The sequence below is a fragment of the Fukomys damarensis genome, unplaced genomic scaffold (genome assembly GCF_012274545.1).
Source record: "Fukomys damarensis isolate Sample0158 unplaced genomic scaffold, DMR_v1.0_HiC HiC_scaffold_35, whole genome shotgun sequence".
NCBI lineage: Eukaryota > Metazoa > Chordata > Mammalia > Rodentia > Bathyergidae > Fukomys > Fukomys damarensis.
The window spans coordinates 730,653-753,107 of NW_022900947.1; the positions used below are offsets into that span (position 1 = coordinate 730,653).

The 22,455-nt window shown below is 54.9% G+C and overlaps 1 protein-coding gene across 2 annotated transcripts in view; it reads left to right on the forward strand.

Moving 5' to 3' along the window:
• The window catches only part of Maea (macrophage erythroblast attacher, E3 ubiquitin ligase), a 33,226-nt gene extending 13,645 nt beyond the window's left edge, over positions 1 to 19,581 (forward strand). The window contains exons 2-10 of one of the 2 annotated variants that reach the window (XM_010641678.3): positions 6,335 to 6,517; positions 7,799 to 8,002; positions 10,229 to 10,351; positions 10,873 to 10,989; positions 12,967 to 13,043; positions 15,883 to 15,991; positions 17,713 to 17,846; positions 18,348 to 18,543; positions 18,765 to 19,581. In XM_010641678.3, coding sequence (XP_010639980.1) covers positions 6,335 to 6,517; positions 7,799 to 8,002; positions 10,229 to 10,351; positions 10,873 to 10,989; positions 12,967 to 13,043; positions 15,883 to 15,991; positions 17,713 to 17,846; positions 18,348 to 18,543; positions 18,765 to 18,860 — 1,239 coding nt within the window. In that variant the 3' untranslated portion in view covers positions 18,861 to 19,581. The remainder of the gene's footprint in view (positions 1 to 6,334; positions 6,518 to 7,798; positions 8,003 to 10,228; positions 10,352 to 10,872; positions 10,990 to 12,966; positions 13,044 to 15,882; positions 15,992 to 17,712; positions 17,847 to 18,347; positions 18,544 to 18,764) is intronic. The other variant, XM_010641677.3, reaches the window with a different exon arrangement.
• The last annotated feature ends 2,874 nt before the right edge of the window (positions 19,582 to 22,455 follow it).

The following is a 22,455-nucleotide window of genomic DNA, read 5'->3' on the forward strand; positions in this document are numbered from 1 at the left end:
TTTTTTTTTTTTTTTGTACCGGGGATCGAACTTGGGTCCTTGCACTTGCAAGGCAGGCGGCAGTACCACTGAGCTAAATGCCCGGCCATATCCCATATTTTTAATCAGCCTTTGTATCTTAGTTTTTCATTTATTTCCTTTTGGTGGATTGAAAAGTTTTCTTTGTTCTATTTGATTTTCTCTTGTGGTTTGGTCAGCTCGTGACCAGTTGTACCAAATGAGCATCACTCTGCCAGATACACCCCAGGGTTTTGCCACTGGACATTGCATCCCAGGTCAGCTCTCTCACCCCTTCCACGAGTCCTGGCCCCTTGTACCTGGGGCTGGTCCATTGATGTGAGCACTGCTGCTCATTTGCCCTCCCTGTAGACACCCATATGAGCTGTGGGGATCTCTCATGGACAGTCTCTCTGTTCATCTCCACAAGAAGATGCCACGTCTGTGGCTGGGGGCTATTCAGATGATCCCCAGCAGCAGAGGATGTGTGCCCAGCTTTGCCAGCCTACTTCTGCACTGTCCTGCTTCTAACCAGGGTTTTGCAGAGAGCAAGACCAGTAGGTGCATGTGTGTATAGATGCAAAATCAGGAGTTGGTGCACACGACTGTGAGCTAGACAGCCCCAGGGTCAGTGGTCCATCAGCTGGAGACCAGGAGAAGAGAACTGAGCATGATTAGTTCTGAGAAGCAACCATGGCAGCAGGCTTGAGAACCAAAAAGAGCCCATGTTTCCATCTAGTTCCAAAGCCCAAGAGACCAGTGACCTGGCTGGACCCCACCCCCACCCCCGGCCAGGGTGGCCCTGCCCAGCCTGCTCAGTCCATCCAGTCTTCAGCGTCCTGGACCAGGCCCATCCTAGAGGGCAGCCCCCCTTCCTCAGTACTGGTTCAAACGTCCATCCCGTCCCCAGAGAGCATTGGGTTAAGTGTCTGGGCCCTGTGGCCCATGAAGCTGCCCATCCTGCTCATGTTTCCCTGGAGACACTTGGTGTCGCCCAGCTTCCTGAGTGCTGCTGGCCCTTCCTGTGTCTGGTTTGATGTCATCTTTTTTTTGTTGCCAGGGAGGAGGGCTAAGGCCTCATGCATACAAGGCAAGTGCTCTACCACTGAGCTATGGCCCCAGCCCTTTTTATTTTGACACAGTCTCTTAAGTTGCCGGGGCTTGTCTGAAACTTTGCCTTCTGAGTAGCTGGGATTACATACGCAAATGTGCTGCACCTGGAGTGTCAGAATCCTGCTTGTTTTGAGAATGGGTTACTGTCCTCCTACCTCGTAGGAGGGAGGGAGCTGTGCTGTGCTGTGCTGTGTTGAGTGCTTCCACAGTCTGTTGCTCATGTTTTCATTTCATTGCTTAGATGTGTGCCTTGAAGAGCAGGAGTTTGGGTTTGGTAAGGGTTAGTTGCTCAGTTTCCTTGTACGATGAGTGTATTTTGTACCTTCTAGGAGACCTCTGCCATCTGAGGGTCATGACAGCATTTCTTTCTGAGCAGTTTTCCAGCATCACCATTTGTTTTGGGGTCTGTGATCCATTTTGGGGTTAATCTTGCAGATTGTGTAAGGTGTGGGTTGAGGGTCACTGTCCTCTGAACTTCCAGTCCCCTTGCCCTGGCCTTGGCTGGACAGATGTGGCTGTGGTAGGAATCCATTCCTGGCCCCACCCCCTTAAATCCCTGTGTCCTTCCCCAGTCTGCACAATGCTGAATGGGCTTGACAGCATTATAGAAGTCTTGAAATGAGGTACCATTGCCCATACTTTATTGGAGTTATTAGGATTTTTGTGGTAAAAGCACAACGTGGTATGGAGCATCTTAGTTATCTTGACTACACAGCCTGAGAGGGATGACTTTGTGCATCTTGCTGTGCCCAAGGGTCTTTCTATCTTGCCACAATGAAACTTTGAGGGTGACTCCTTCCTTGCTCCTGGCCTGGGTGCCTGCTGTTCACTTCTAGTCTCCCACAGCTTGGCTGCTTCAGGTGTCTTTTAGGAGAGGAAGCATTCTTCGTGCTTTTGTGACTGCAGTGCTTAGCACCACGGCCCTGATCCATCCATGCTGTAGCATGTGGCTGGATTTCCTCTTCAAGACTGAGTGATATTCCTGGGTATTGCCCTCTCTCCTGGGTGTTGAAGAGGCTGCTGAGTGCTGCTGCAGTGACTGTAGTCTGCAGGTGGCTCTCGGCCTTGCTCACGATTCTGGTGCACTCCCAGCAGGAGGGCTTCTGAGGTTGTCTTCTGAGTGGCCGAGCTGAGTTCCTGGTGGCACTGTTTGTGTGCCCACTAGCAGAATGCCTGCCTTCTGGTTTTCTTGATAACAGCCATCCTGATACTACTAGGTGATACTGCTGTGGTCTCTCCTTGCATTTCCATGGTAACCAGTAATAATGATTTGCATCTTTCCATGTTCTATATATCTGGGGGGGATGCGTTTAGACAGAGTTTGTTTATATAGCCTAGGCTGGCCTTGAACTCACTATTTAGCCCAGGCTGGCATTGGACTTTCAGTGATCCTCCTGCCTCAGCCTTCCAGTTCTGGGATAGTAGGTGTGTGCCACCATGCCCCACATGCATATCTTTAAAGAGAAGTCTATTCAAAGCCTTTGCCTGCTTTTTATCCGATGGCCCTTTGCTGTTGAGTTGTGGGTACTCTTTGTTTCTGTTTCATTTTATTTTGGGTTTGGGTTTGGGGGGTGTTTTTTGGTACCAGGGATCAAACTCTAAGACCTTGTGCTTGGGAGGCAGGTGCACTGCCACTGAACTAAATCCCTGGCCCCACTTGTGGGTACTTTCTGTACAGTCTTGTCAGATATGTGATTTGCGCCTTGGCTCTCTGAGGTTGCGTTTTACTCTGCTGGTTGTTTCCTGGTACACAGCCGTTTGTATGTTTGAGGTAATCCCATGTCTGTTGTTGTTAGGAAAACACATACATTTTGTTCCATTTTCCCTGGTTCTTCCATAGGTCTGCTAAATGTGCAGCTGTGTTACCCCTTTTCACATAGGGGAATGCCATGTTGTGTTGGTTTCTTCTTCAGTACCACTTCTCCTTCTACTTGCTGTTGTTCCTCCTGGATCCTGGTCTCTCCGCATCTCTCCTTGCGGAAAGGGCTTTACTTGTAAAACTCTCCATCCTGTGTTCTCAAAGTGTCTTCATTTTGTCCGTGTTCTTGAATGGTGATTTGGCTCAAATTAGAGTCTTCAGTATTTCTGAAATCCTTCTTGTTCATTATCATACGCCCTTCAGGAAGGAGCTGTCCACCTGAAACAGTCCAGGGGAGAGCATTTAAACTAGGACAGTGTCCTATGCTGGGTCCTCTGGGGAGGAGAGGGGAGAGGGCTGCTTCCCAGGTTGCCCTGTTTCTTGGGAGGTGAGCACAGAGCAGGAGGTATCTGCACATGCGATGTAGATCCTGGGAGCCCCCCAAGAACTGCTGTACCCTTGTTGTGATGGCAGACAGACACCATGGGCCCCAGGTGCCAGGGCAGGCACATGAGGGGCTGGGACACAGCTGAGGACCTCTGTGGAGATGAGGCAAGTGTGTCCAGGCCCGGCCCCAGGAGCCAGGGGCGGGGAGGTCAAGTCCTGCCTGGAGCAGCTTAGCAGCAGCTGCAGGACGCTGAGCCTGGGCCATTTGAGGTCAGGGTTCGGGAGTGGAGCTTGGGCTGACCAGGGCACGAGGGCCCAGGGCTCTGTGTAGGCTGAGGCGGACTCAGAATGTGATGCCCGTGTTGTGTGGGCTGTGGGCCCTGTGGGTTGCAGGCCATGCTGTGATTTGTCAGTGCTTTCTGTTGCTTTCCTCTCACCTCACTGAAGGCGCACCAGGTCCAGAACTGGTGTCCGTCATCGTGAGGTTGTTGTGCTGGACTGCGCTCAGGGCAGGAGCTGCTAGGACTGGACAGCACCCCCTTCGTGGACAGAGTTAGACATGAATGACCCAGACTCGGGGGCTTGCTTGGCCGTTGGCTGTGGGTCAGACGTGGTCAGACACAGTCCTAGAGTCATGTGGTTCAGGAACGTGCAGGAGGAACAGCCTCAGGTCTGGGGCAGCCACTGTGTCCTGAGCCAGTGCCTCATGGTGTCTGCCATGGGCATATGAGGGGCTCTCCTAGCTGCTTGGCCCCTGAGTAAGGTGTGAGCTTCCAGGTTATATGTATCTTGATTGTGTTTATTGGGATACAGTTTTAATGTGTGAATCTGGTGGTGAAATTGTAGGGCTTTTGTTTATTCAACTTGTGTTTTTAGTAATTCTGTGTAACTGTGTTTACCGAAACAATGCACCAGTGTCAGAGTGCACGGCCATGGTTCTCCCACAGAGGGCCTTCAAGGCACCCATATGGCCCAGAAAGGCGGCTCTGTGTGTGGGACAGGTAGGAGGGCATGGGCTAGGGGTGCGTCTCCCATCTTTCCGCCTGCCGGGTAGTCTGCTCATGCAGAACGTGACAGCAGGACCCGGCATCTCTCTCTTCAGAGCTGTCCTCCTCCCTTCTGCACTGGTCCCTGTCCTGGAGATCGAGTACCTACTGTTCAGAGTCTCACCTTTCAGCCTGTGCTCCCCACTTTCTTTGGACTTTACTTTGAAGTAACTTCAGGCCCTCACAGAAGAGCTGTGAGGTCTGGGCTGCCCCTGCGTTCTCCTCTCCAGCCTGCCCCGTGGTCATCTCTGCATAGCGCCCATCATACCTGGGAGGCCTTGGGCGGCTGCATCCAGATGTCCTCCTGGGGGATACTGTGCATCTAGTCTGGGACCATCCGCCCATGTTCTGTTCCCTAGCAGGACATTGTGGCCCGGGCAGGGTGCTGGGTGCCTGGGGAGTCTGGAGCCCCAACCCAGCAAGGCTGGACTCTGCCTCTCCAGGTTCCTTGTGGGCTGCTCACTTTGTCCTGCTGTGTGCTGGACCAGCTGTGCTGCTGTCCCCTGGGCCTCCTGGTCCCTTAGAAGTGGACAGGAAAAAGAGGACTGTGCCCCTTTGCAGGTAGCACTGAATCCTCAGGAGAATGCAGCCTTGAAGGCAGGCAGTGTGGGATGACAGACCCCCTGGCCAGCTGTGGGGACACCTGCTTCCACATCACAGCCCAGACGCAGGACCTGCCATACACACAGTGCTGACTCTGCCCCAGGAGAGCCTGAGTGGTGCTGTGCCCTGCTGGCCCTGTGTGCACCACACACCTGTGAGCTAAGTGCACTGTCCCCTCCCAGCTTCACCAGGTCCATCTGGTCACCAGCACACACGGGGCCCTGCCTGGCTACGGCCGTGATGCCCGCTGTTTGCTCAGCCCTCCCTACCTGGCCGATGTGGCTCATCTTCCTGCCATGAGACAGGCGTGCGTAGGAAGTGTCTGTGCTGAGTGCAGCCAACCCCAGCAGCCCTCGCAGTCCCCAGCAGACTCTAGTGGGCAAGGTTTGCTGAGTGGTGGCTGGAGCACAGTGCTGGCCTTACCGCCATCCCACATCCCGTCTCTCAGGGAAGAACAGTGGGTTTGGGAGAAGAGACTGAGGCAGACCTCTTCCCACGTCCGCCATCACCCCACTGCGCAGCTCCTTCCTCAGCAGAGCAGTGGTGGCAAGCCCATGGCACACGTGCCCCAGCAGACAGTTTGTATCTGTGAAGGCTCTAACAGGTTCATCCTGCTGCTAGGGGCTCAAGAGGATGGAGCTGGTGTTGGCACAGTCTGCTTGGTGGACAGGGAGGTTACAGGTGCTGTCTCCAGAGGAGCAATCAGTCAGTGTTAATCTTTACTTTTCCTCATTTCCCGTGTTTTCTGAAAGAATGGGAGTTTTCTCTCTTTTTTGTGTTTTTTTTTGGGGGGGTGCTTTTTTGAGGGTCTCAGTATGTAGTTCAGGCTGGTTGTGAACTCACTATACAGTCCAGGCTGGCCTCAAAATCACAGTGATCTTCCTGCCTCAGCCTCTGGAATGCTGGGACTACAGGGGTGCACCACCATGCCCAGCTGGAAGGGAATTTTCAAGTAGGGCAGATGTCTCTCAGGAGGAGGAGGAGTGCATGCATGGCATTGATAGCTTTGCTTTAACCTCTCAGTGGATGCGCTGCTGTGCCTGGGGGAGGAAAGTCCATCCATCACTGTCTCCTGTCGGTCATTTTCCTCATCGGTGCATTTATAGTGAACTTTGGGGTAGTTGTGTCAGCATGCACTGGAGGAAGTTGGGTTGCTGGCCTCTGGACAGGCAAGGCCTGGCACGTCCTCTTCTCCCCAGGGCTCCGCAGGCCCAGTCAGGTTCTGTGTCAGACATTCTAGGTGGTGGCTGAGGGCTGGCGGCATCACCTCTGCAGGTGCTGTGAGGAATCCGTGTGCCGTGGCCATGTGTGACTGCCCTTCCATGTCCAGGTGCCCTACGAGACGCTGAATAAACGCTTCCGAGCTGCCCAGAAGAATATTGACCGAGAGACGAGCCACGTCACCATGGTGGTGGCCGAGCTGGAGAAGACCTTGAGCAGCTGCCCAGCCGTTGACTCCGTGGTCAGCCTTCTGGATGGCGTGGTGGAAAAGCTCAGTGTCCTCAAGCGGAAGGTGGGTGCTGCTGTCCCCAGGCTGGCAGCGGGGAAGCTGGGTGTGTGACAGCTTGACTTATTTTCAGATTTTACCTCAAAAGTGCACATGAGGTTGCTGGGACTGATAGTCTGGGGTATTTGGACTAATTGCGCACTACAAATAACCCCAAAGCAGTATCCTTTGAAATGTCTTTCTGGAAGTGTCAGCAAGCTCATGTGGCATAAAAGAAGCACTAGTCCAAACAGGAGGCAGGAATAAGGGAGGTGGAAAGACCAAGGACTGCTGCTGCCCAGGAGCTTTGGTCAGGGGGTGGGGTATGGGACAGTGACCCTGAGGTATGGAAAGTGAGGACCTGTTGGAGACCCACAGGGCCCTCCCTCACGCTACACCTCAATGATGGTATTGCGTGTGGCCTTGGGCTGGATCCCAGCTCTGCCATGTGAGAGTGTGTGTGTGTGTGTGTGTGTGTGTGTGTGTATCAAACAACCGAGATGAAAAGCACAGGCTTTGCTTCTAAGTTTACAAGTTAGCAATGAGACAGAGCTTGAGGAGGAGCTGGAGAGCTAGACGTGGGTCTGAGGAGATGTCTGACACGGCACAGAGACAGTGGAAATGCATGGGAGGAAGGAGAGGGTGGCAGGTGTGGCAGAGGGAGCAGAGCAGTGACTGGTGTTTCACACCCGCTGAACAGCATCAGTGGAAGGAGGCAGTGCAGGGTTTTCACCTGTGACACTAAAGCCCAGGCCGAGACCACTCCTGAGGGAACAGCAGCCCCACAGCGGGCTTCTCATAGTGGGCCCACTGAGAGGTGTGCACAGGCCAGCGAGGTCGAGGACCCTCTCAGTGCCTCCACTGCCTTCAGCAAGTCACTTCATAATGAGAAACATTAATCAGGGCAGAGCCAGAAATTTAGCTCACTGGTGCTGCCGCCTGCACAAGGACCCAAGTTTGATCCCTGGTACCAAAAAAAAACATTAACTCGGGCAGGATAACACATTTCAAATCTCACACCCCTGGGAGCACAGAGCAGACAGCACAAACCAGTGTACCTGAGAGAGATGCCAGCACCAGGTGGTGGAGCGCCCCATGCCTGCCAGCCATCTCTGGCCAGATGTACCCTTGCCTGGGCACAAACGTCCAGCCCTGTCCTTCTAATTTCTGTTGTGTGATCCAAATGCCCCCGCTCTGCTTCTGCTGTCCTTGCTTGCCTTCTTTTGAGCCCTCAGGAGTGGCACCTTTGTCCCCACCTTGCCATGGGGCTGTGAGTGTCCCCACCCTGATGTGGCTCTGCTGTGGCAGGCGGTGGAGTCCATCCAGGCAGAGGATGAGAGCGCCAAGCTGTGCAAGCGCAGGATCGAGCACCTCAAGGAGCACAGCAGCGACCAGCCGGCAGCGGCCAGCCTGTGGAAACGGAAGCGCATGGACCGCATGATGGTGGAGCACCTGCTGCGCTGCGGCTACTACAACACGGCTGTGAAGCTGGCACGCCAGAGTGGCATTGAGGTGGGCAGCCCCTTCCTGCCTGCAGCTCGGGCATCCCCACCTTGGGCCACGGGAAGGCCCCTGCCTCCTTCCCAGGGGTGTGCATGGGCGCGTTCCTGTCTGCTCCCTGTCAGGGCTTTGGCTTCTCATGACCAGCGAGGTCTCTCTGTCTGGCTCTGCCTGTGCCAGTGTTGAGGGTCCCTGCCTGTGGGCATCTAGGGGAAGGGTACCTGGCAGTGCAGGAGGCCTCCTCTGCGCTGGGTGAAGCTGAGCCCTCCTCTGCTAGGCCAGATGTGTTCTGCGTTGGCTCCGCTGCACACTGTGGGGTGTGGAGCCGCGAGATGGTATGTCCACACTGAGCTGGTGTGGGACGCTCGAGGTCCCCTCTGGTGGCACTGGGCCGCACGCACAGACTTCCTCTCTGTCCCTGGCTGTCCACTGTCTTGTGCTGATGCACCCTCATCCACCAGGCCACTGGGCCCTGCTGCCTCTCTTGCCTGGCCTATCCTGGGTGGGCAGCTGCTTGGTGCTCACCACATCACTGTCCTGAACATCTGGTTATGCTCTCCCTGCAACCTGAGGTGGGTGGCCAAGGCCTGGCATGAAAGAGCACAGGGTGGGCATGGGCATTAAGCTGCACAGGAGGCATGGAAGAGAAGTGGAAGGGCCCAGGAGGCTGAAGCTGCCATGTGCTGTAGATAGGACATTTGCAGACCGGGGCTCCCTCTGCTACGATGGGCCCAGGAGCCTCACACCTAGGGCAGCTCTGAAAGGCTCACCTGGTGCTAGGAGTCCTGGTGAGGCAGTGCCGTGGTCCAGGTGGGAACCCCTGTGGCAAACCCTGTCTGTCCTGTGTCAGACAAAATGTTTGGAATTGCACACAGAGCAAAGGAAAGTGTCTCCCCTTGAAAGCATCATCTCGGCAAGGCTTGGCTTCCGAAGAAGGGTATGTGGCCAAGCTAAACAAAGCCATCTAGTCTAACACTGAGCAGCCAGTGCTCTCAGCCTTTATTCCCTGAGGCACTGTCGGTACTATGCCGTGCTCTCGGTGGGGGCACGGCTTGCCCTTTACAGAGTGGCCCTGAAGCGGTGGCACCCACTCAGTCCAGGGAGGCCCAGCTGGATACAACTACTGCACTGGACACTGCAGCATCCTGTGCTGTGCCTGTGGGTGGGCTGATTGCTTTCCTTTTAATTTTAATTTTCTTGTAACTCATTGTCTGTGACTGTTGTACTATTGGCGGAAATGTGCTTTTTAGCTGGTATTACATACGCATTGCTTGCCAGACACAGGAACAGTATGGGTGGGACACTGACTGACTGTCATGGCTTGTCTTTACTGTGTTAGCAGAGGGGTTCCAGCCGGCACTCAGCTGTGGCTGTGTGGATGAGGGCCCACCTGCCCTGTGGGTGTGGTGCCTGGGGCTCAGGCTGTGGTGCTGATGAGGACCAGACCAAAGCTGGGTCCCAGCATCTCACAGGCGCTGGCCAGGCCCCGTGCTCTCAGTCCAACTAGGAGCCAAGAGGCACTTTGTGCTGCTGAGCATTCTGTCTGGCCAGGAACTGATTTCTGTTTGTGAGGCTTTGCTTGAATCATTCAGACACAGAAGCAGCATCTGAGGTTTCTGTTTTCCTCAGGTTGTATCCCCACCTGCCTCATGACAAGTGGCTCTGTCATGGTCCTTGCTTGTAGCACTGGGTCCTTGGTCATGGGGGCCTGGCCCCATGAGGGTCCCCCGAGTACAGCAGGCATGGCTGCTATTTGGCCCCTCCCATGCAGCACAGGCTCTGAGGAGTTGGGAGCCCCCAGTCACTCCCAGTACCCAAAATACCACCTTTTTAAAATAAAATAGAAGTAGCCAGCGTGGTGGCACATGCCTATAAACCCCAGGATTGCAGAGCTGGCTGTGTCCCAGTGGGCTCTGCCTCCTGCTGCTGTTGTCTGGCTTTCACAGTGAGGGCACTGTGCCCTTCTCTGCTGGGAGCTTCTGCTACAGAAAGCAAAATCCTCCTTTAAGGGCCTTACCTGTGCTAGAGGCCTGTGGGACTGTAGCCCATGCTGGGCTCCCAGGAGGGTTGTACCCTGGCGTGGTCTAGCTCCTGGAGCAGCAGTATCTGCCCCGTGTGGGTTCACAGGCACCTGCTGTAAGCACTGCCCCTGGACTGGCTGCTGAGGTATTGGGGCTGGGAAGGGAGGACAGGACCAATGCTTGGCATGCTCTGACCCAGCTGCTGCCCCTTCTCTAGGACCTGGTAAATATTGAAATGTTCCTGACAGCCAAAGAAGTGGAAGAGTCCCTGGAGAGGCGTGAGACGGCCACTTGCCTGGCCTGGTGCCACGACAACAAGTCCCGGCTCCGGAAGATGAAGGTGCCGGGGACTCCCTGGGGTGGGGCTGGGGGCTCTCCTGCAGGAGGAGGTAGAGGGCGCAGCACACCCTCACTGCTGGTTTGTGGTGCTCGGTGTTGGTGTGAAGGTGGTGATATTGGTTGGGGTGTTTCGGATAGTGTTCTACCAAGGGTAGGAACTGTCTCCTCCATTGGGTTTGCATGAGGCCCTGGAGGAGCTGGGCTGGCACGGAGCCCCACTACGTGTGCAGCACATTAGTGGGAACTGTGCCTGCATCCAGTGGCCCTGGGCATCCACACTCACTCAGAGAACAGACTGGAGGTCGTCATCCTGTGGGCTGCAGCACTCTGGGCTGTGGGTCCACTGATACACACTTCCTAGAGACCACAGCAGCTTTCCAATACAGTGGCCTGAGCTAGATTTAACTGTGCACTGAAGGATGGTGTCGTACCAGTGCTGCCAGAAGGGCTGGCCTTCATCCACAGGAGGGATGGTTTTATTTCCTAAGTGAGCCTATCAGGATGACACACTGTGCCACTCAGGGCCACCAGGGCAAGCGCGAGGCACAGGTGCTGCGAAAGAGTAGAGCTGCTGGCAGCTCCCCTAAAAAGGTTGAGAATCTTGGTGTGGAAACCCTGAAAGGAAAGGAGAACCGGTTTGTAATCCTCGGCCATGCCACAGCCCCACCCTTCCTCCCAGGGACTGCTCAGGACCATTTCTGTGTGGCATGAGCATCATCTATTTCCACAGCCTGGCACTCATTGTGTCTCTTGAGGCCACTGGTGGGTGCACGTGTGGGCACGGGGAGACTCAGGCCTGCAGGTGTGAACGGTACAAGGTGCTAACTGCGCATGACAGGCAAGCCAGGCTCAGCCCCGTGTCAGAGGTCACTCAGAGCACAGCAGGGAACATCTAGGCAGCAAAAGAACCTTTGACACCGACTTCCACTGAGTTGGAAGTGAGTTTAAAGTAACAGGGTGGCAAGTGATTGTGTGTTGAATGACTCGGGTGCCTAGATCCTGAGGGACACTGAAGCAGGGATGTGGGTCCCGCAGGTCTCCGTGTCACACATGACGGAGAGCACAGAGGCCTCAGGTCTGTGTGGTTGGTAGATCAGGGCTGAGGCCAATCCCATGCAGACACACCTCCCTGTTGGCAGTGTCTGCTGGTGCCCTGCAGCCAGGACAGGGTATACACAGTGCTGCTCCTCTCAGAGCTTTGTACGGCTTTGTGCTCCTTCCTACTTTAGGCAGAGTCTGCAGCTGCAGCAGCCAATGAGTGTCCTAGGAAACTGGTGGGGCTGGCTTTGCAGTGGGTGCTGCTGACCACCCAGCCTTGGGCCCCTCCCAGAGCCCTGTGGTGCTCTGTCCTCTCCCTGATCCCATAAACTCACCCTTGACATGCAGCGCTGCCCCACCTTGGCAGTCAGACCACTCCTGCCCAGCTTGGAGCAGGCCCTTTGCTCCTCTGCCTAGGTTCAGGGGGGACAGGAAACCCCACCCTGTCACCTCCTGTCCAGATGACAGGTGTCCTGTATGGTTGTTCCATGAGTGTGGAGCGGCATGGGGACACCAGGTGGTGGCCTGGGTAGAGCTGCCTATGTGAGAGGTGGGGAGGTCTCTGGAATGAGTGAGCGTGGTGAAGAGGTGCTGTGGGCATGGATGAGTTATTGGGAGTCTTGGGGTGTCAGTCTAGAGGTTGCACTGGTTGATCCACTTGCCGTGTAGATGCCATGGGGTTGCAGGTCCTGCTTGTGCCTCACTGCTACCTCTAGTGGAAGTGCAGAGTGTGGGGCCTGCTTTCTCTGAGGCTGCTAGAGGTCATCCTGCTCGACTGCAGCCACGCTTCCTGCCCAGATTAGATCCTCATGGCGGATTCCCTGCAGGCTGCCTCGTCTTGTGCTCCATAGTATCCGTCAGTCACTGCAGCCCCTAGAAAGACACCACTAGGCCCCGCAGCTTCCCAGTCCTCCCTACTTCTGGCATGGAGCTTTCCACAGGCCAGTCTAGAGCTCTCGACCTCTGCAGGTCCTGGGCTCCTGTCTTTATGACAGCCACTTTCCCCACCTTTCCTGGTCCTGGCCAACCCAGCCTTCAGGTCAGGCAGGAGCCTCCTGCCACTGCCTCAGTGTTCCCCTGGCATCTACCTGACTCCTTCACCTGCACGTCTTTAGTTTTTCCTGCCTGCCACCTTGGTCTGGCCTACCCAGAATGGCCCATGGCATGGGCAGCAGCATGCACAGGCGGGCAGGTGGGAAATGCACTAAGCGTAAGGCCTGGCAGGCGTTGGGAATGGGGGTGAGGGTGCTCACATGACTGTGGGGTGATTGGGGTGACCCAGGCACCATGCTACACTTCTCCCCTGGGTCTCTGGCTGCCGCCCATGCCTGGTGACACCTTTCAACACATGCCTGTCAGGGAGCCTGGGCGGTATCCACTCCACCCCCAGGGTGACACGCAGCTTCCACACCACATGTCTGGCCCACAAGCCAGAGTCATGATGGTCCCCAGAGGCATTTGCTATAGGCTGGTGCCCATTGAGGGCTCTGGCGTCCTTTGCAAGGCCTGCCTGGGACATGTGAGTGCTGTATTTGGGAGCCTGCACTGCCATCTGAGACCCCTGTTATCTGTCTCCAGAGCTGCCTGGAATTCAGCCTCAGGATCCAGGAGTTCATCGAGCTTGTGAGGCAGAATAAGCGCCTGGATGCTGTGAGGTAGGTGTTCACACACATGGGTTTGTGATGGAAGATGGGACACCCTGGGGCGGCTCTCTTCCCTCCCCATCATGCCCTGCTGCTATGGTAGCTGCATTTCGCTGCGTCTGAGATGGGGTGGGGCTCCCCATCCAGTGAGCTGGTGGCCTAAGCTCTGGGTCTGGCTTCCCACTTAGGGCAGTGCCATCACTCCAGCATCAGGAGTACTCAGTGGCTGTAGTCCTCATTCTGGGGAGTCCCACCCAACCTGTTCAGCCTCCTTTGGATGCATGGTGTCCAGAGGAGGAGGGTATGCCCCAACATCCCTCCTCCTCATGAGCAGATGCCCTCAGATGGGAGCCATGCCTGGTGCCTGGCCTGGGTCATGGCATCTTCTCACTGCAGCTTTGCTGAGGCTCCTGTGCAGTTAAACCCAGGGCTCGGAGCAGAGAGGCCAGCACCAAAGATAGAGATAACCCAGGGTGGGGCTCCAGGCAGAGCCTAGCAGAAGTGTAGGTCTACAGGGCCCACCTGAGACCTGTGTCCAGCTAGAGTGGGTGCAAGTAAGGCCTCCCACAAGGTGCCCCAGCAGGTGCAGGCAGTGCTGAGTGCAAGTGGGGTGCAAGGGTACGCCCAGAGGCCACACATTGGTGTCCTGCCCTGTACCCTGGGCTGTGCTGGGTCAGTGATCCCAGCTAGTAGCTCAGTTGTGCAGCCACAGTCACAGGGCCTGGCCAGGCAGTGAGGCACTGGTGCGGCTGTGGAGGAAGGATACACACCATCACCCTTCCTGTCCGAAGTGCTTCTCCTTGGTGCCAGGGAGTTGGCGAACCTTAGCCCCTGCCTGGACAGGGCTGCCTCACAGTGCCTGTTGCTTCTCCGCCCTAGCGCTTGCCTTGCAGGCAAGCAGCCTGGGTGTCCCTGGAGTGTCTGGCCCTGCTGTAGGGCTGAGGAGGGGCAGGCGGGCGTCCAGGTGTCTGGGCACCTGCTCTGTGCTCCCAGTGGTCAGATAGTGGTGGCCTAGGACTTCTTTGTGGACACCTGGGACATCAGGGTGAGAAAAGCATGCCAACAGGGATAAAAACTTTCCATTTCACTCTAAAACAGCATGGCGGGGTAGGCAGACATGCTGAGGGACTTTACTTTTATTTCCTGGATTTTCTTGCTATAAGTGAGTATAAGAAAAATAGCAAAGCAAAACAACAACAACAAAAAACATAAATAAATGGGCCAGGGATTTAGCTCAATGGTGCTGCCGCCTGCCTCACAAATGCAAGGGCCTGAGTATGATCCCCAGTACCCCCCCACCAAAAAAAAAACATAAAGAAAAATAGCAAAGCTATTTCTATATTGTGTCACAAGGATAACCTAGACAGAATGCTCTGCAGAGCCCCCGGGGTGGAGGCCAAAACTGGCTGTAGGAACTTGGGAGGTGCAGGTGGGAGGGCTGGGCTTGGGGGGGCCAGAGCAGAGCTCTGCCCAGGCCAGCTTTTCTAGGAGCAGGCGTGGGGTTGCCAGGGGCAGGGGCTGGGCCTGGGCAGAGTGCAGGTGGGTTTCTGTATGGGAGCTGAGGGAAGGTGTCTCCCCGCTACTGGGCCCTGGGAAGCAGCCTTGGCCCAGTCAGCAAAGGGCTTGTTTTAGTTTACATAGATGCATGAGTTGCTGGGATTAGTTTGGAACACTTAAAATTATTTTACAAGGGGAAAAAGAACCAAGACCTGTCATGTAAAGGTACAAGATCCCAATAATGAATGCAACTGTACTGTCTACCTTAAATGTACCAATAAACTCAGTGAGGAAAAAAATTTTTTTCTTATTTTAAAACTGAATTTATTTGGAGATGATATCTCTGCCCAGGTTGGCCTCTGACTCCTGGACTCAAGTGAGCTTCCTGTCCCAGTCCCAGGTAGCTGGGAGTATAGGCACTGGTCATTGTACCCTGCAGCTTTCAATTTTAGTAAATGAGTAGGCCAGGTGCCTGACCCCAGTGCTAGGCATCGGTGTGAGGCGGGGCTGTGGGGTTGGCTGACACCTGCCGTCCAACATGGCCTGGTGAACTGCAGTATGCAGCCCCCGGGTGTTACGTGCAAGTTCGCACACTAAGAGAACCTCATTGGGTGATGCAGCACACACCGTGAACTCAGGCTCGGCCAGGCCGGACAACCTAGTAAGGCTGTGTCTCAAAATACAACTTTAAAAAGGGTTGGGGATATTGCTCTGTTAGAGTGAGGCCCTGGGTTCAGTGCTCAGAGCTACAGAAGAGAAAACGTTCATGTCATTCTTTTTCTCTCTCCTTGCTTGTCCAGCGGGTAGACCACTGTGGGGCTCCCTTCCTGCTCCCTTGAGCCCTGTGACCTCCCTGTGGCCCTCTCGTTGCCCCCTGTTCTCGCCTCCAGCCCCTGTCCAGGTCCATATCCCTTCGGGTGTCGGGTTTGTTTCTCTAGGGCACGTCTTATTCTGGGCATGCAGGGCCACAGTCACCACGTCACTGGCCATGGGTACAGGAGCTTACTCTGAGGGGCTCAGTGCAGAAGTCGGGGAGGACCAGGGGTATGTGAGCCAGTTCCTGGCCAGCCAGTGGACCTCAGAGACCAATGCCAGGGAGTCCATGGGACCGGCTGTATGCATACATGTGTTTGCCTGCACATGGGGCAGAGGTGTTGGTGGGTGGGCAGCTGCAAGGCCTGGATCAGACCTGAGTGGGGCTGCCACAGGGGACTCAGGGTAGAGGTGCCACAGCCCTGCCCACCAGAGCTCTCGGGGCTGAGGGCTTCCTGTGCCTGATTCATACGTGCAGCCCATCAGCACAGGTCCTCAGCGCTGACATGCAGACTGAAGTGTGCCAACATTTGCTTTTCAGACATGCGAGGAAGCACTTCAGCCAGGCGGAGGGCAGCCAACTCGACGAGGTCCGCCAGGTCATGGGCATGCTGGCCTTCCCACCAGACACGCACATTTCCCCGTACAAGGTAGCCCCTGTGCCATGTGAGGGCAGGGCTACCACATGCCCTGCGGAGGGACCCGGGTCCAGGCTCAGGAGCTCTGCAGCCCTGGTGTCTCTCGCATTTCTCTTCCGGGTCTGGTGCTTGCTGTGGGTGTCAGGGTGCTGGTCTCCAGATCACTGGCCTCCTGTGGGGTTCTCCTTTCTTCAGTGGGTGCTGGTCTCCTTTGTCTGGCTCCCTGGTGGGTCCGCTGCCTCCCCATGGAGGCCCCCCACGCTCTGGCCTTGAGGGCTGCCACAGGGCCTGCCCTGTCATTGCACTGGCCCTGAACGCATGGCTGAGTCCCAGGAGCCTGGTGCTCCTATGTGTGTGTTCATTTTCTGGGAAGAGTGGAAGGGCAGTTCCCTGCTCATGGGGTTTGCAGGGTTGGTTCTTAGATCCTCGACTAGATCTGAACTGTCTTAAATCAACATCGTGGGTCTCTTTTCCTGCTCCGGAGAAGACTGTTGGAAATGCAGGACAGGCTCACCCACTCTGGGGCAATGCTTCTGGGTTGCAGTGTGGTTGGTCTCTCCCTCCTCCCTGAGGTGGCCAAACGTGGCAGGGAAGGCTGAGGCAACCTTGGTCCCATTGTGTGCACTGCCACCTTCTGCGCGTGCCCAGAGTTGAGCTTGGTGACAGGCATAACGCATCATTATGTCTTCCCCTGTCCATGAACTCAGAGGGATTCTGTGACCTGGAAGACAGACCAAGGTCACATGGGACAGAGTTGGCTCACGGGAAGCAGGTAGCCTAGGGTACAGTGAGCTTAAAGGAGAGTTGAGAATGCAGGCATCCCACATGAAAAAGACCTCGGCAGTCACCAGGCCCAGAGAGCAGAGTCCCCCACCTATGAGTCTTGGGTCACCAAAAACTCAGGGCAAGGTTTTGTTGGTGGGAGGTAGTGGCCATAAGGCCTTGGTATGAAAGGTTTCAGGAAGGGCCCCCAAGCTGTCTCACTGTTCTGTGAGAGCCTTCTGGGCTTTTGGTCTAATCCCAGAGAGACTTTCCCTTCAAAAAATAAGATTAAAAACAAAACTTTTAAAGAAAGGTTGAAATTGTGTCATTACCCTGTACCAGTGACAGTGAACCTTTTAGAGAAGAGTGCCCAATCTGCAGCCCCAAACCCAAGTATTTGCCACAAAGTGCCAACACTGCAATTAAACCTAAATGCTGAGGTTTTAGTTTAGAGAAAACTCATTAAAAGAAAAACACAGTAACAGAGCTTTCCATGATATAGCCTACTGCGCATACATGCCGTAGGTTTGCCCCCACTGCCCAGGATGAATGGCCAGTGCCCCCAGCTCCTCTGTCTTTCCTCTCTCCCTCCATCTCTGTCTCTTGGACATTAGTGTCTGGCTTTCTCTTCATGATCCTTGGCTGAGGTTGTTGTAGTTGCTCTTTTGCATCCAGTGTTATTCTCTGGAGTATGACTTCCCCCTTGCAGCTTTAGTGCTCTGTGGCTCCCTCTGCCCTGCTGTGCTTCCTACCTGGGAGTCCTGTCTTTGCCACGGGCCTTGGGATTCTCACTGCAGAGCATGTCAGTGGATGTGTGCACAGGGAGCTGTTCCGCAGAGTTAGGCTGCAGGCCCTGCAGGGGTCCTGAGTCAGGCTGGTTGGGGGGTGTCTGTGTGTCTCACCCACCGCGACTCCATTGCCAGCTGTGGGTCTCCCCAAAGGTTCCCAGCACCCCTGCCTGTCTCTTACAGGACCTCCTGGACCCGGCACGGTGGCGGATGCTGATCCAGCAGTTCCGATATGACAACTACCGCCTGCACCAGCTGGGGAACAGCTCTGTGTTCACGCTCACTCTGCAGGCTGGCCTCTCGGCGATCAAGACACCGTATCCTCCCTGCCCGTGGTCAAGCTCCTGCCCATGCTCACGTCTTAGCACAGTGGCCCTTCCTGTGCCACCGTGTCCTGCCCAAAGGACAGGTGCCACATCCCTGTGCAGACCACGTTTCCCCTTTGTTGAGCTTGTTGTGCTGAGATGGCTAGGGGTCTGAAAGCTCAGTCTGTGGGCTCACGTGGCTCTGTCTCCTGATCTGAGGGGCTGCTGTGTTCTTGGGGCCAGGCGGCTGACCCTGAGTGACCTCCAAACCCAGTCCAGATCTTTAGGACTTTGAGGGACCTGGAGCCAAGCTGAGCTCCTGCCAGAGGCAAGCAGGTTGAGGCGCCGTGCCTGCTTATTGGGTCAGGCTGCGTAGGCTGTCTGGTTGTTGGGCGCCGCATTCTCTCATTAGCTGTGTTTGCTTTCTGCATGGTGCCTATGGTGAGTAGCCACAGTATGCCTGTCTCCCTGCTGCCCCAGTGGCCCCCAGCCCTTCCTTAACCCTGTGCACAGACAGTGCTACAAGGAGGATGGCAGCTCCAAGAGCCCCGACTGCCCAGTGTGCAGCCGCTCCCTGAACAAGCTGGCCCAGCCCCTGCCCATGGCCCACTGTGCCAACTCCCGCCTGGTCTGCAAGATCTCTGGCGATGTGATGAATGAGAACAACCCGCCCATGATGCTGCCCAATGGCTACGTCTACGGCTACAATGTGAGAGAGCAGGGCGGTGCTGGGCTGCACTTGCCATCTTTTGGAGATGGGTGAGGGGCGGAGCCACAGCTGAGCAGCCCCAAGGTTGTGTGACAGGTGCACCTTCAGGAAGTGGTGTGCAGAATGAGGGGTCTCTTCCCGGAGGGTTCCTCACATGGGTTTCACTGGAAATCCTAGTGCGTATTGCATTTCCTGTCTTAATGTTTTCCTGTCTTTTTCAGTCTCTGCTTTCTATCCGTCAAGATGACAAAGTTGTTTGCCCGAGAACCAAAGAAGTCTTCCACTTCTCACAGGCCGAGAAGGTGTACATCATGTAGACTGTCGCCGCACGCTCCTCCTGTCCCTGACCCCAGCCTGTTTCTTGCGACCAAAGATCAGTGAGCAACAACAAATACTCTTAGGGAGAGAGGAAGTGAGATTTGCTGTTTGTAATTGAAAACGTTTCGATCGGTAGGATTTCGTAACATGCGTCAACTCTTTGATGCTTGCGCCTCTCAGAGGAGCTTCTCCACAGACTGACCTGACCTGACCGTGAGGGACTCTAGAACATCTCAAAAACAGGAATGACTCCCGTGTCTCTAGGTCTCCTCCACTTGCTGACCGTGAGACTCGGGGGCTTGAGGAATGGGCTGGTCCTTTCCCGGGTACTGGCCATGACTGGGGTGGGGACTTTGGCACAGCGCACGGGGCCTCTCCTGACTTCATCCAGAGCTGTGCGGCACCAGGGCTAGCGAGGCACAGTGTCCTGGCCGGCCCATGTGCGCAGGTTCGGGTCTCACCCTCTGCGCCGCCTTACTTCCTGCTTCGAGAATGTATCACGTGGAAATCCACTGGACCGCGTTTCTGCAGAGGCCTTGCTGATGGCTCGGTAACCCTAGAGTCTCAATGCTGTTCCCAAGTACTGAGGGGTTTCAGACACACGAACCTGTAGTTCACACACCACATTGTAGAGGTTTGTATCTAGCGCTTATTTTTGCATGTTGATGTCAATTAGCTAATAAACTGTAAATGTAAAACGTGTTAATAAAATGGCTTTCTATTTCTCATTTCTGTGTGAGCGTTTTTGACCCCAGGGTCTGCCCTGCTCTCCCTGCCAGCAGCGGGCTGGGCAGCCACAGAGAGCCACACACACAGCCTGGCTTCTCACTGCTGTCCAGACACGAGAGGGAGCCACTGTCTGGGCCTCCAGGGGCTGCCTGGGCACAGCAACACTGCTGTGGCTTCTGCTGTGCCACCCAGTGCCCTGCTGGGGCCAGAGGTCCAGCCTGATGGGTTCTGCAAGTGACTCCTGTCAGCTCCAGCCCAGGTTCCCAGGGCCCTGTGTGGCCATGTCTTGTGGGCAGAGGCTGCAGCTGTGGACATCAGCAGTCGGGTCTGGGATCCTGAGCCATAGCTGCCACCCTCAGCAGCTGCTCTGCCACCCTTTTCTGCTGTCTGTGCTCCCACTCTGTGGCTGCTGCCCCCAGCTCCAACACCTACCCACCACAGGTCATGCACGAACCTCTTCAGGTGCAAACCAGTTCAGGCCTTGGCAGAGGTGGAGTCCCTGGGCCCACTGCTGACCTCTGTTCCCCAAGGCACCAGTGCTTTGCTTCAGGGAGCCCTGAGACCTGTACAGCGCATTGGCCACATGGCTCTGGCTGACACCTCTGCCCTCAACAGGACCCATGACCTACTCTGCCTACACCAGCCAGGAGTGGGCAGTGGTGCCCACAGGGCCCTGCTGTGCCATGGCCCAGGGAGCTTCCTTAGCCACTGCGCTCCCCACTATGTGCACCAGGGTGGCATTACTGCCCCAGGGCACCTGGGACAGTCATGGATGGGCTCCCAGATGTCCACATGGAGTCTGTGCCAGTGCCCATGGTCCTTTCCCAGCTAGCTCTCGTGGGCTCCATGGCTCACCTGCCAGGGTGGCACACTGGAGCATGGTGGGGGCATCCTCAGGACTGCTGTGAACTCTCACAAGCCTGGCTTTCAGGATTCATGCTCAGCAGCACTGTGGGGGGAGTGGCATAGGGCTCAGCCTGGTTGGCCGGGGCTGCCAGCTTGCCAAGCATGTGCCCACTTCCCATAGGCACCAGTACTGCACAGTGCTCTCCTGCTCTGTCCTCCAGCATTTGCCAACACTGGGCATCAGGCCTTGTTGGTTAACTTCTTTGAATTTAAATTTAATTTTCCTTTCTTTCTTTTTTTTTTTTGGTTTTTTGAGACAGGGTCTCACTATGTAGTTGAGACTGACCTGGAACTCACTATGTAGCCCAGGCTGTCTCAAACTCACAGCAATCCTCCTGCCTCAGCCTCCCAAGCGCTGGGATTACAAGTGTGTGCCACCATGCCCGACTAAAATTTTAATTTTAAAATGACATACGTTAACAATGCACACAGTCCAAGGGAAACTGCAGTTTTTGTATCTGGGTTGAGTCTACTGTTTTTTTTTGTTGTTTTTTGTTTTGTTTTTTTTTGCGACAAGGTCTCACTGTGTAGTTCAGGCTGGCCTTGCAATGGCAATCCTCCTGCCTCAGCCTCCCAAATGCTGAAATTACTTACAGGTATGTGCCACCACAGCCACCTACCATATGAACACTCTTGAGTCACATTTCTCTAGTTCCTTCCTTTTTGTTTTTTTTGGGGGTACCAGGGATTGAACTCGGATCTTTGCTCTTGCTAGGCAGGCCACCAAACCATTGAGCTAAATCCCCAGCCCCCTTCCTTTTTGTTTTCAAAGAGGTCCTGCTAAATTGCCCGGGCTGACCTCAAACTTGTAATCCTCCTGCCTTGGCCTCCCTTGACAAACACAGTAATTCCTTTGTATGTTGCTGAGCAGCAGTAGCAGGAATCCATGTATACACAGACCAAGATTTGCACATTCACTTCTTGATGGTCTGGGTCCCCTCACCCAGAACTCCACCTCTCTTCCTCTACTGTAATCACTGGGCTCCGGGGCAGTGCTGAGTGCAGTGGGAGTGGAGGTAAGTCTTGCACAGGTAAACATGGCCATCGCTGTCAGTTTTCTGCAGGTGTCCTCTATCGGGCTGAGGAAGTTCCGATTCTCGTTCCCTAAGAGTTATGACCATGAATGGATGTTGAATTTTGTCAAAATGTTTTGCTTCGTGTGATAGCATCCTTTATTCTGTTCACATGGATGATGATACTGATTTCAGGTCCTTAAACTTGGCATTGCTGAGATAAACCCCAGATACTCGTATTGTATGACAGCTTTTATATATTGCTGGGTTTGGCCTGCCACGATTTTTCTAGGGATGTTTTGCAACTATGTTTAACTCACTATGTTTTGGCTCATAGGTTCAGTGGATTCAGACCATGGTCAGCTGGTTCCAAGGCAGAAATGGTGTGGCAGACTGGCGTGGTGGAAGAGAGCCGCTCACCACAGAGTGGCAAGTAAGCAGGGAGATCGAGGAGCAGCTGAGGACGAGAATGCACCCTTCCCGGTCACGTCCCCGTGACCACCCCTTCCTACCAGACCTTAACTTCAGAACATTTTAGACCGAAACCATACCCACCACTTCAAGTAAAAACTCAACGATCTACATATACACTACTATTTCTCTCACCCTGTCCTTTGGGTTTCTCTGGTCAGAATTTTTTCTACATGTGACATACCCTAGAATCCGTGTTTGCAGTCAGTGACTTAGAAAATAAAGTTGAAATGAAATATATTTATGCACAGTTTTATCATTTACAGAGCTCTGTTTCTTCATGGACTAAAACAAGGATCCTTGCTGTCTGGGAGCAGACCCTGGGGTGGAGAAGAGAAGGAAACCAGGGAGCCCAAGTCTGGGACAGACGGCTGAAGGCCCCGAGCGTGTTACCGCAAAGGGGCCAGGAGCGGAGGGTGTGCGCTCTCGCGTGAGCAGGTGCAGGAGAGACTTCCAAACAGAGCAGGTCCCAAGG